This window comes from Aquarana catesbeiana, linkage group LG02 (assembly GCF_042186555.1).
Source record: "Aquarana catesbeiana isolate 2022-GZ linkage group LG02, ASM4218655v1, whole genome shotgun sequence".
Lineage (NCBI taxonomy): Eukaryota > Metazoa > Chordata > Amphibia > Anura > Ranidae > Aquarana > Aquarana catesbeiana.
In genome coordinates this window covers 382,982,464-382,995,102 of record NC_133325.1, presented here as the reverse complement: position 1 = coordinate 382,995,102, position 12,639 = coordinate 382,982,464, and the positions used below count along the sequence as shown (strand labels likewise).

At 41.7% G+C, this 12,639-nt stretch overlaps 1 protein-coding gene across 6 annotated transcripts in view; it reads right to left on the bottom strand.

The window, feature by feature from the left end:
- The window catches only part of RPH3AL (rabphilin 3A like (without C2 domains)), a 290,823-nt gene that overhangs the window by 110,616 nt on the left and 167,568 nt on the right, over window positions 1-12,639 (bottom strand). For all 6 annotated transcript variants that reach the window (XM_073615154.1, XM_073615153.1, XM_073615156.1 and 3 more), the window contains one exon: window positions 7,623-7,797. In XM_073615154.1, coding sequence (XP_073471255.1) covers window positions 7,623-7,797 — 175 coding nt within the window. The remainder of the gene's footprint in view (window positions 1-7,622; window positions 7,798-12,639) is intronic.

The following is a 12,639-nucleotide window of genomic DNA, read 5'->3' as shown; positions in this document are numbered from 1 at the left end:
GCCGCAAGCGGTTGACCGGAGAAATCCGATGGTCCCACGCCCACACCAAGAGGGTGAGCTGAGGCCAAAGATGAAACTCTGACCGCCTGACCACTGAAACTGGAGGTGGCAGCTTGTGCTGTGGACCACGCAGCTACCAAAGAGGAAGAAGCCCCAGATGTCACACCAGCTTCACAGCGTGCCAGCACCTCCCTAAGACCTGCTAACAGAGTGTGTATACCACCATATGCACCAGGGGCCCCCACCAAAGAAGGGGCTGAGGACCCAGCACTGCCCCCCCAAAACTCCAGGCACCCCCCATTGCCTGATCCCCTGCTGAGTTGTCAACTAAGCCCCCCTGGAGTCCCCTTGAACAGAGAGAGTCTAACAACAAGAAAGAGGACATGAAACAAAAAGGCTCAACTAGCTGCCTCTGTCCATAAGGACATCCAGCTGCAGATCCAGATCCCTGTGCAGCGTGCGGCAGTTCACCATCTTCAGAGCCACTGAGCACCCCTTCAGACCGGCTCTCTCCCCTCAGCAGGCTTCAGGGTGCAGTTGCCTGCCCCAGAGCCCGGCGGGTTTTTGCTGATGTCAGCAGCCGCCGCCACACCAGAAACCCTGGGAACTCCCTCTCCTACTCTGACGCTGGACTCTGGGGATTCCTCCCGACTCGCACACTAAGGGAAGCAGGCGTGCGCTTGGCTGTGGGGTAAGAGGGTCCCTTGTGGGGCTCCCAGAATGCCACTGAACCTGAGATGTCACCTTAGGAATGAAGTGCTCAGAAGGCATATATCTCCTAGCACGTGGGCAACTAGAAGTGGGCCCAGGAAAGACCTGCCTGGGATCCCGCAATAAGTCTGATAGTTTGTCTTGTAGCCACCCAGCTCTAAGCTAGGACGGCAGTTTGTCCATACCTCCCAACCGCTCCAGGTTCCATGGGACAGTCCTGCGATTTGGAGTCAGTCCCGAGGTCCCGCGGATCTGAGCTGAAGTCCCAGAGCCCAGTGCTGGAACAAGTTCCAGCACTGGGCTCCACTCAGTATAGTATCCTCAATGGGTCCAATATGTGCTCCTGCACACAACACCAAGTGAGGATTGCTTACAGAAGACCACTGCTCCCCCCGCCCCCCAATGCAGTCATGGGTTGTTAGTAGGGGTGTCCCGATACCGATGCTAGTATCGGTCCCGACACCGAGGATTTTGCAGGAGTGCTTATACTCGTGCAAATGCTTCCGATGCCTAATCCGATAACTGGACACTCAGGAACAATCGGTGTGGTGGCGGGGAAGTTATTATTATCGATCTCTCTGTGTGGCTTTCAATAAAGCAGCTGAAAGCTGTGGAGGGGAGAGGAGGAGAATCACACAGGGAGATCGATGATTATAAAAACTACAATATCTGCGCTCTGGCTAAAAGCTAGAACAAATAAAAATAAGAATGACCACCGCAGCCAGCACAAAAGGTTATGATCGTAGAACCACTAAAAGTGGATATATGTATAAGGGTACAGCACCAATAAAGAAATGCAATATAAACTCCGTTGTGAACAGTCCTATCCAAAAATCACCAACAATGATGGATAGTAGGTTGGTGAAAAAGTCCCAGCACCAGCAGTGTAAAAGAGGGATTGAATACACTTGTGTAGAGGCAATCCTGCTTACCAGAGGAAGTTGACTCAAATTATAAAGAGTCAGGGAACGCATGGGATATAAAGATGAACATCCGTAACTGCATCATTCCAGCTCCTGTCATCTGTAGAAGACACGATCCCAGCCCAAGAAGCACTTTCTCCAGGTAAGTGGATGTATATATGTGGATGTATATATGAATATACAATGGCCGTTTTTCCTCAAAAAATGTAAGGGCACCACAATAGTGTAATATTGCTTAAAAAAAACACTATTTTATTTAAAAAAATATATAGTACACTACCATTTCCGTAAATGGATAATAGACAAGGAATAGACAAGGAATATCATAAAAGGTCCATAGATTATGGCCTGCTTACATCGTCCGGTACTGCCTTACATGTTTCTCATTCATATTGCGTCATCAGAGGCGTAGCAGGCAAACACAAGCACGTCCTAATATAATAAAATAGCCAGAAATGACACACCAGAAGTGGTCAGTCCGCTCCCGAACCGTAAGTGACACACCGTAAGTGGCCAGTCTGCTCCGCACTGTCCCTAAGAGCCAGTTCCTTAGAGTACGGCGGAACTGCACCATCCTGAATGACTATCGTCAACAGGCATCCACGCTGCGTGTCAAATTCATTGATGGAGGCTATAATCCTAATGAGCTGGTTAGCGTTATTTCTGAGATTGCCAGTCTGGATAGGGCACAGCTGTTAGAGGATAAACCCAGAATTGAGAAGGATTTGAATCAAATCGGTTTCTCCTTTATCACTACCTACTCCAATCAACACCGAGATACTAAACAAATAATTGCCCGTCATTGGAAGGTCCTTAAAATTGATAGCCCTAAATTAGGAGATAAACCTCAGGTTATAAACCGAGGGGTACAACCTTTAGCTATATGTGGCCCCTAATGTTGTGGACAACCCTAGGAAAATCTCGTTCTTTCAAAATCTTAACGTTTTTTTCTCCTGTAGAAAATGTGCTGTATGCAGCATTAATACCCTAAGAGAGAGAATTTTCGCTCTGTGGTAACTTTCAGAACATATGACATCAAATCATTCATTACCTGCTCGTCAAAAAAAATTGTCCATCTCTTACAGTGCTCATGCGGCCTACAAAATGTGGGCCGGACAATCAGAACTATGCAAATTAGGGTCTATGAACATTTAGGCAATATACGGCGCGTGTGTTCCTAAACACAGTGTGTCCAAGCATTATGCGCTTTGTCATGCAAAGAACCCAAAGGGGACACTGATTTTGGGGATTGATAGAGTCTCCCCACATGGTAGTAATATCCGACGGGAAATCTCGAGAATAGAGACCCGCTGGATATACCACCTTAAGAATTACTTACCATTCGGAATGAATATAGAATGGGATGTAAACTGTTTTATTAACAATGGTTAAATGACCATTTATATTATCTTTCCGTTAACATACTGAACATTGTTAAAAAAAAAAAAAAAAAAAAAAAAGAAGATATGTACTCTTTATGAACCTTAAATGTATTTGTATAGTTTTTTTGGGTCAATTATACATTATGTCCACTAGATGGCGTGTTTACCTTGCGTGCCTTTCCAAATTTGGGTTAGTGGAGTCTTATGCAATGATTTTTTTGATCCAAAGGACAGCTTAACATAATCTCTGCAATGCTGTATGTAATAAGGAGAGAACTTCCCTCCTTGTTTTATAGTAATTTTTCTATTAACACACTCTCCATGGGCTCTGAGAGCAGAGGGATCATTTTTTTAATTACTTCTGGTCCTTGGAGCGCATGGTGAATCGCATGAGAGCGGATTGACCACTTCCGGTGGGCCACTTCAGGTTTGAGAGCGGACTGACCACTTCCTGTGTGTCACTTCCGGTTCAGGAGCGGACTGACCACTTCCGGTGTGTCATTTACGGCTATTTTAATATATTAGGACGTGCTCGTGCTTGCCTGCTATGCCTCTGATGATCTATGGACCTTTTATGATATTCCTTGTTTATTATCCATTTACGGAAATGTGAGTGTATTATATATTTTTAAAAATAAAATAGTGTTTTTTAAGCAATATTAAACCATTGTGGTGCCCCTACATTTTTTCGAGGAAAAACGGCCATTGTATATTCATATAAACATCCACTTACCCGGAGAAAGTGCTTCTTGGGCTGAGATCGTGTCTTCTACAGATGACAGGAGCTGGAGTCATGCAGTTACGGATGTTCATCTTATATAACATGCGTTCCCTGACTCTTTATAATTTGAGAGTCAACTTCCTCCGGTAAGCAGGATTGCCTCTACACACTGGTGGTGATGAGTGTATTCAATCCCTCTTTTACACTGCTGGTGCTGGGACTTTTTCACCAACCTACTACAATCCATTATTGTTGGTGATTTTTTTTAAATTCTTTTTTGGCGCTGCACCCTTATACATAGATCGGTGATTATAACTTCCCCCGCCGCCACGCCGATTGTTCCTGAGTGTCCCCTGTATCCTTCTCCAGCTCCCCTCTGTGTTTCTCCATGCGCTCCTCCGGTCTCCCCCCTGTTCTCCTCCGGTCCCTTTCTGTGTGGCCCTCCGGTCCCCCCCCCCGTCGTCCTCCGCTCACCCTCCTTGCGCTCCTCTGGTCCCACCCTCCTGTCCTCCTCCGGTCCCACTCCCCCTCCATGCTCTCTCCGGTTCCCTGCACTCACTACGTAGCGCACCCCTCAACCTTGCACTCCTTGCACACAGTAGGTAATACACCTCTCAAACCTGCACTTTGTACATAGCGCACCCCTCAGCCCTGCACCCAGTACGTAGCACACCTCTCAACCCTGCACTCAGTACATAGCGCACCCCTCAACCCTGCACTCAGTACATAGCGCACCCCTCAACCCTGCACTCAGTATATAACACACCTCTCATCCCTGCACTCAGTACGTAGCTCACCTCTCAACCCTGCACTCTGTACGTAGCGCACATCTTAACCCTGCACTCAGTACATAACACACCTCTCAAACCTGCACTGCATACAAAGCGAACCCCTCAACCCTACACTCAGTACATATCGCACCTCTCAACCCTGCACTCTGTACGTAGCACACCCCTCAATGCTGCACTCACGTAGCACACCCATCAACCCTACAATTGGTATACAGCACACTCCTCAACCCTACACTCTGTACATAGTGCAAACTTCAACCCTGCAGTTTGTACACAGCACACACTACAACCTTAAGCCCTTCCCACTGCTAAGAGTTTGGCCCACATTTTGCTACACGCGCCACAGGTCACTTAATCCTTCAAGTGTCCCTCATTCTGAAGTTCAAAAGTTGGGAGGTATGATGTTGTCCAAGTCACCCACCTTTTGTTCTTCCTACAGGTGAAGTCCAGGAACAAAGAATAAAACTGTCTGATGCTGTGATGAGCTCAAACTGAGCTGTGACAGGATCCCCCCTCCCCTCTACCCACTACAGGACACACTCTCTGCCTTGAACTCTTCAATCTACTAAGCAGACTGCATCATTCTAAATCACCCACTAATGCTCCACCTCTTCTGCAGGCCCCACTTATGCTGGTCCTCCTAGTTTCACTCAGCTCCAGACCATATACTTTATGGCTTAAACATTTAGTGTTATATTTATAATGGCAAATTTTCAACCTAGCAGTTTGGAAAGCCTGTTGAGAATAAACGAACCATGTATCTGCAGCAGGAGGCTGAACTGAAATAAAACACGGAGGGTGAGTGCTTTTTCATAAATGTTCACTGAACATGTCTCAGGGCACCTTAAATAATACGATGTTCTGTGTTAACTTACAATTAACTAGAATGGCATATCTGGACTTTTTGTTTAACTGTAGTCAATATTTACAACACTGCATTTTTGTGCAAAATCCTTCAATCACAATTCAAATTGAAATATACTTTCTTCTTAATACACAACAAATTCTGTACCTACATCAGCAAAAAAAAATAAAAATAAAAAAAGGATAAACAGACTGCTAATTTTTTTTAGACCACACTGCTAACAAATTTTAGATTCACACCCCTGGCAATCCAGTTTTGGAAAACCTATTTTAAAATCACTGAATGCAGCACAGTAAAGCCTTCTTAAAACAGAATGCATTCACGTGTATCATTCTACCATATATGCCAAAAATAAGAGAACTATTCCTGTTTTCAAGATGCAAACCAATGGCCAGAGCGCATCTAGAACCGATGGTGTATAGTGCAAATCCTGCCTAATATTGTAGAGCCATTGATTCCAAACTGCATACAGCTTTGGTTGTACTGTCAAAGAGTCAAAGTCAAAAATTCCCCTTGAAAGGTTTTTAAAATTCTAGAACCTATTCTTTATGGTAACTCTCAGTGCCCATTAATTGTCTGAAGCCCATATATCAGTTATGGAAAAGGATGAATGCACCTAGCCACATGTATAAGCACAATGAGAAACTGCATATGTATATATGGGTGTCGTTTCCTACATAGTAAAGATGCTCCACCTAGTGACAACATCTACAAAAAAACAATTCAGTAACCAAATATAAGAGATTTTATTTAATGAGCAGCAAGACTTGAAACCACAAGAAACCTTAGAACTTTGATTGCTTTTCAGTACAAACGTCTACTTTACAACTATAGAAGTGGTTTGTTTTAATAATGTAATTTACAACAAATGTATGCCAGATGCAAATAAAATAAGAGGTCCCTCTGGAAAACTGCTATATACCAAACAAAGGGGAAACGCTTCTATTTATCTGCTGAATATGTAAAATGACAATAAGGCTTAGATAATAGATGAACATAACCAAAGTCTACAAAAAAAAGGCAATTCTGTAAACAATAAAAAATAAAGGGAAATAAAAGATTTACTTTAAACTTTTTTAAATTAAAACTATCACTTGATAGACTGCTTCTTTCACTTGTACATGCTTCCCCCCACCCCCACCCCCCAAGTCCCTGCTGCCCTATTCACAAGCCAAAGCCCCAGTGCTGTCACAGTTATCAAGATATTAGTTCATGTTTGATGTATATGCTCCACAGAGGCCCCAATGTGCCACTCCACTAACCCGAATGCCACCATGTGCCATCACTTAAGCATGATAATTTGTTGCCCAGACACCAAGCATTGCATTGTTGGATGTAGAGGGATTTTCACAAGTGCCCCATACTTACAAATGCTGGGTTTTTCTAGAACTGGTTAGAACAACAGTGAAGCACTGATAAGTTAAAAAATAGGCACCGTATAATGCCTACCAAGTTGTACTGTTATTTCATACTTGGCAGCATAATACATACAAAAATATCAGTGCTGCATCGCCTGGTATTATAATTGCTCATCTATGAGAAATTGGTAATTTGGTGAAATCAATAATAGTATTAGGAGCCTATAAACAGAGCAGTCCTCATTAACTTGAACACTAAAGACTACAACTCAAATCCAACTTTCATTGAGCCTTTTTCTGAGCCAAATACTAATCTTTTACTGGTGGATTTGTATCCTTTATGGTTTTTCGAGAATATATTTGAATTAAAGTTTTTGTGCCCGAAGTTTAGACAAAATTGTGTATATAGAACCATTTTCTGCAAATTCATTTGAAATCTTACCACAGACTGTGGCTTTTCTTTAAAATTACTGCAGAGTCATTGTATGCAGTAAAACATAGGAAACAGTTAATGGAAAGTGATTAGTGCCATGGATTACTATACATAGCTTCTCTTTGCACTATGCCATTTTGATAGTACCATAATCCAAAAATGCACACATATATACACGTATAAAGTACAGTTATTGCAGGTTATCTGATTATTAAATTATTTACCATAGTTCCTCATTCCATGGCACTACAGCTTTGGCTTTGGCCTACGGCAAACAATTCAAAAGCATAACGCATGTTCAGAGGATCACCTTCAGAAATATTTTGTCCTTATCTAATATTATATTTTTTTATTCAGCACTGAAAACGATAAAATGGGTTTTTAGGATGACAGCATGGCATGACATCAAGAGCAGCATACAGTCGGTGGCCAACTCACCTCTTCCTTTTGCCCAGGTGTATGCTCGATTAATTGTAGCAGTTCCTAGCTCTTGAATTTGAGGCTCAGCTTGTATATTTCTTAAGTGAATTTCACCTGTTTTGTTTGAGATTTTTAATGGCAAAATGTGTTTTGGGATAGCTTTGTAAAACCAAGCTCCGGATCTCTTCCAGACCTATAGAAAGATATAGAGAAATGTTATGTTAAATATGACTATTTCATTTACAGGAAAATGTCATCTAAGCCAGTAACTCTCAACCATTCAAAATGTAATCTGACCAACACATCTGGTAAATAAAAGAGAACAGCGCTTGCATATGGGCCATCTTTGGGCACAGTCACAGCTGCACCCCCATACAATTACCCCTCTCAATATTAAAGATGGAAAAAGGTAGAAAAGGTGAAAAAGCTAAGAAAAAGTAATGTACCCCTGAAACTGGGACCATATACTGTGCATACCAGTGATACAGGACAAAAAAACACAGGTATACAAAACATGTACATTCTATATATTTTGCACTTTAAGTCCTCATTATTATTTCCAATCCCAGAATCTATTATATGTCAAATTGCTATAATGCCTTACAATTACTGTACAAAAGACTTCAAGCTGAACATGTATTGTCTAAATACAGAATGCATGTGTATTCTTTCTTGAATTGTGGTGTGCTTTGTGTATTTCTTCCAGATCTGTGCAGTAATTCAGTGTGAAACTGTGCCTCTGTGCAGGAGCTTCCTGTAATAAAGACCAGCCATTTCTGCTCTCTCTCTTAGTGCAGGGTACTGGTCTTGTCTCCGCCCCTCCTGCAGTTTTCTGCAGGCTGTAGTGGGTGGGGCCTGCTGGGTCCCTCCCATGGCACTGCTCTCTGCACAGCTCAGTGATGATGTCACTGCTACTTTTATAAGTTAATGTCTGGGCTTGTAAAGACATTTGGTGCACAAAAAGTGGATTTATATCCTTTTGAAATTATTGAAGAAAATATTTAAATTAAAGTTTTTGTGCCCGAAGTTCAGCTTTAGGTAAAAAAAAAAAAAAAAAGAAACAAAAATATGCATGTACACATATATCTATTTATTTTGCCCAATCTTTCATAAGGTAAGACCGAAAATACTGTTCATGTTCACTACTCTACTCTCTTAAAATTGCATGGAAATGTTACATTATGAGAGTGATTACAAGTTATGATATAATTATACATTTCAGACAGTCTGTCAATTGAAGGAAACATAACAAGCACAGTTTGTGCACATTGTGTTCAGCAGCTGAGAAGGATAAAATCAAATTTTCTTCATTTAAAAACTCAGGCAAGAGAAAAACAGACATCATTGCCCAGACAGCATTATAGGCAGTCCTGAGCTAGCCTACAGTGTAGAGCTGTCATGTTTGAAAACACAAGCCATTCTGAACCTAGAACCAAATGAATAATTATTTTTACAGACCAAAATGATGCTTGTAAATAGTACATTACAGGGGAATAATGCAAGCTTGCAAAGTGTTGCAAACTATGAAACCAACACTATGTTCTTTGAAAACCATTATCCGTTCAGAAACGAGTTTTTAAAGACGGCCAAGTAAAATATTCTACCATTTACCTTAACTGTACCTGTCATTTTTCCATAAAACCACTATTGTATAGCAAAGCATAACTAGAGGATTACTAAGGCTAGGTTCTTGTCTGTGCAGGGAGCCTGCTGGCAGAACACAATGATTGGTATTGCCAGATATAGCCTCCGGCACTTATCATTTGGGGAAAAACCCAACAAGCTGGTTGTACACAAGTCAATAGATCGACTTGTGTGCAACCAGGGTGCATATACATGGATCAAAATGTGGCCTGTCCCTGCAAACTGTGGCCTGTATGGACGTCTTACACCGCTCCTCCACCACCCCTGGCACCACTGCCGAAGCATTTAACCCTTTCTTCGGCTGCTAGCGGGGGTTAAAAGCTACCCAAAAGCACCTGAAAAGCTTTACCAAAAAGCGCCGCTAAAAAGACAGTAAAGCGGCGCTTTACCACTAACGTGGAGCGGTGCCCGTGTGAATGGAGTCTTAAAGTCTTTGCAGTTTTTTGTTAAAGAACATTATTCTGAAATTGTTCAACACTTTTTAGATGCTGCTTTCACAGATTGGTGAACCTCTGTCCATCTGTACTTCTGAGATACCATGACCTGTTACTGACCTGTTGCCAATTAACCTAATTAGTTGCAAAATGGTCTTCCTAGTTTTCCTTGTTAGTACCACTTACTTTGCCAGCTTTTTGTTGCCCTGTCCCAACTTTTTGAGAAGTGTTGCTGCATTCAATTTCAAAAATACCTTTTTTTTTTTTCTTAAAATTGTACATTTTCTTAGTTTGATATATTTTCTTTTTTTTTATTGTGAATAAAATGTGGGTTTATGAGATTTGAAAATCATTGCATTCTGTTTTTTATGCAGATTTTACACAGCTTCCTAACTTTTTTGGAATTGGGGTTGCAAGCAAATAACTTTCTTGTATTAAAAGATGTTTAGACTCCAACTAGAGAAATAATTTTGTTCTTGTACAAATCATTAGTAAAACCTCATCTGGAAAATGTCATTCCGTTATGGGCACCAGTTCACAAAAAAATGCCATCGGAGAACTGGAGAAAGTGCAGAGAAGAGCAACCAAACTGATAAGAGGCATGGAGGAGTTCAGCTATGAGGAAAGATTAGAGAAACTGAATTTATTCTCTCTTGAGTAGAGGAGCTTAAGGGGAGAAAATGATCAACATGTATAAATACATAAGTGGTTTATATAGTGAACTTGATGTTGAGTTATTTACTTTCAGGTCTTTAGAGAGGACAAGGAGGCACTCTTTACATATGGGAGGAGAGGAAAGAGATTTAACCTTCACATATGGAAAGGCTTCTTCACAGTAAGAGCTGTGAAAATGTGGAAAAGACTCCCCCAGGAGCTGGTTCTGGCCAGCTTAGTAGAGGCCTGCATGCATTCCTAAATGCACAAAATATAACAGGATACTAATATTTAGAGGTAATAATGCCAGGGGTAGTTGATCCGACTGCTCCCTGGAGGATCAGGAAGTAATGTTTTTACCCCGCTGGAGTGCATTGGATCATGCTTTATGGAGCCTTTTTGTCTTTCTCTGGATCAACTGTGGGTATTGAGTGGTATATATGGAGGTTTCTTTTTTTCTTGGTTGATCTAGATGGACTAGTGTCTTTTTTAACCACTAGCTGACTGGCTCACGCCGATATACATTGACAGAGTGGCACCGCTGCGCAAATCGGCATACCTCTACGCCCTTACGTTAAAGCAGGATAGCAGGCATGTGCACACCGGTGGCGGCACAGGAGCATGCCTGCGGACTGGATGTCTGCTGCGGCCCACGATCGCGGTGAGGAGAGTAAAACAAGATGTAAACGTGAGATGTGAGAAGATGTAAACAAGGCATTTCCCCATTCTGCCTAGTGAAATGACAGGGATCTGCTGTTTCCGGTGATCGGGAACAGTGATCTCTGTCATGTTTCAGTAAGCCCATCCCCCCTACTGTTAGAACACGGTGAGGGAACACACTTAACCCCTTGATCGGCCCCTAGTGTTAACCCCTTCCCTGCCAGTGTCCTTTTTACATTGATAAGTGCATTTTTATAGCACTGATCAATGGAATAATGTGACTGGTCCCCAAAAAGAGTAATTTGGGGTCATATTTGTCCGCAGCAATGTTGCAGTCCTGCTAAAAATCGCAGATTACCAGTAAAAACAATAAAAAACAAAAAAAGTCCCTAAATCTAGCCCACAGTTTGTAGACGTGATAACTTTTGTGCAAACCAATCAATATACACCTATCAAAAATATGTAGCAGAATATATATCGGCCTAAAATGATGAATAAATTTGTTTTTTATATTTTTTTGGATATGTATTATAGCAAAAAGTGAAAAAAAAAATGTTTTTTTTTTCAAAATTGTCAGCCTTTTTTTGTTTATAGTGCAAAAAATAAAAGCCGCAGAGGTGATCAAATGCCACAAATAAAAGCTCTATTTTTGGGAAAAAAGGACGTCAATTTTGTTTGGGTACAACGTCGCACGATCAGTTTAAGCGACACAGTGCCATATCGCAAAAAATTCTTTGGTCGTTAAGGGGGCAAAACCTTCCGAGGCTGAAGTGGTGAAAGAGCTGGATCATTCCTAAAAGGCACACAATAGAACTGGATACTAATATTATAGATAAGAACACCAGGGGTAGTTGATCCAGGGAATATCTGAATGTCTCATGAGGAAGGCAGGAAGGCATTTTGCCCCACTAGAGCAACTTGGGTCATGCTTTATTGGGGGGGGGGGGGGGTTGCCTTCCCCTGGATCAACTATAGGTATAGGATAGTATATATGGAGGTTTTCTATTTGTGTGCATTTTTTTTTTAATTCGTTAAACTAGATGGACTAGTGTCTTTTTTAACCTAACTATTTAACTATATATAAAAGTTTTTTATGATAAACTCATGTAGTTTGTTGAATTGATCCCCAGCGACAGGTGTTGCTGACCTGCATTTTGCATTGTTGTATGTGGCCATTCTTCAGCACACTATCCATTTTTGCTCTGGAGCTACATAAAACTCAAAAGCCAGTTCACAGAACAGTAAACTGACATGCCCTTTATACAGCAGAGATGATCTGATTACTGGCAGACAGTCACAGGGGGAATAATTATAACTCAATAAGGTCATGCCAAGCACTCGGCAGCCTGATAACAAATTTGCCTTGGGCAGTTCTGGAGACTCCAATCTATGAAGTCACTTAATCACAAGGCCATTCTCTAGCAACCACCATTCCAAAGGCAACTCAAGTGTCAAAATGGATGCCTATTATGTAGCTTCTAAAGCACCAAAGCTGACTTCACGTTAACAACAAATCGGTCAGGAAGAGTAAAGACCCTTTGTGATCCCTATGGCAGGTAGCTAAAAGTGGAAATGCGTGTGGTGAGATATCTCCATCAGAGATATAAAGCTGGCGGGTGATTCAACTCCCTGCCATCTATCTA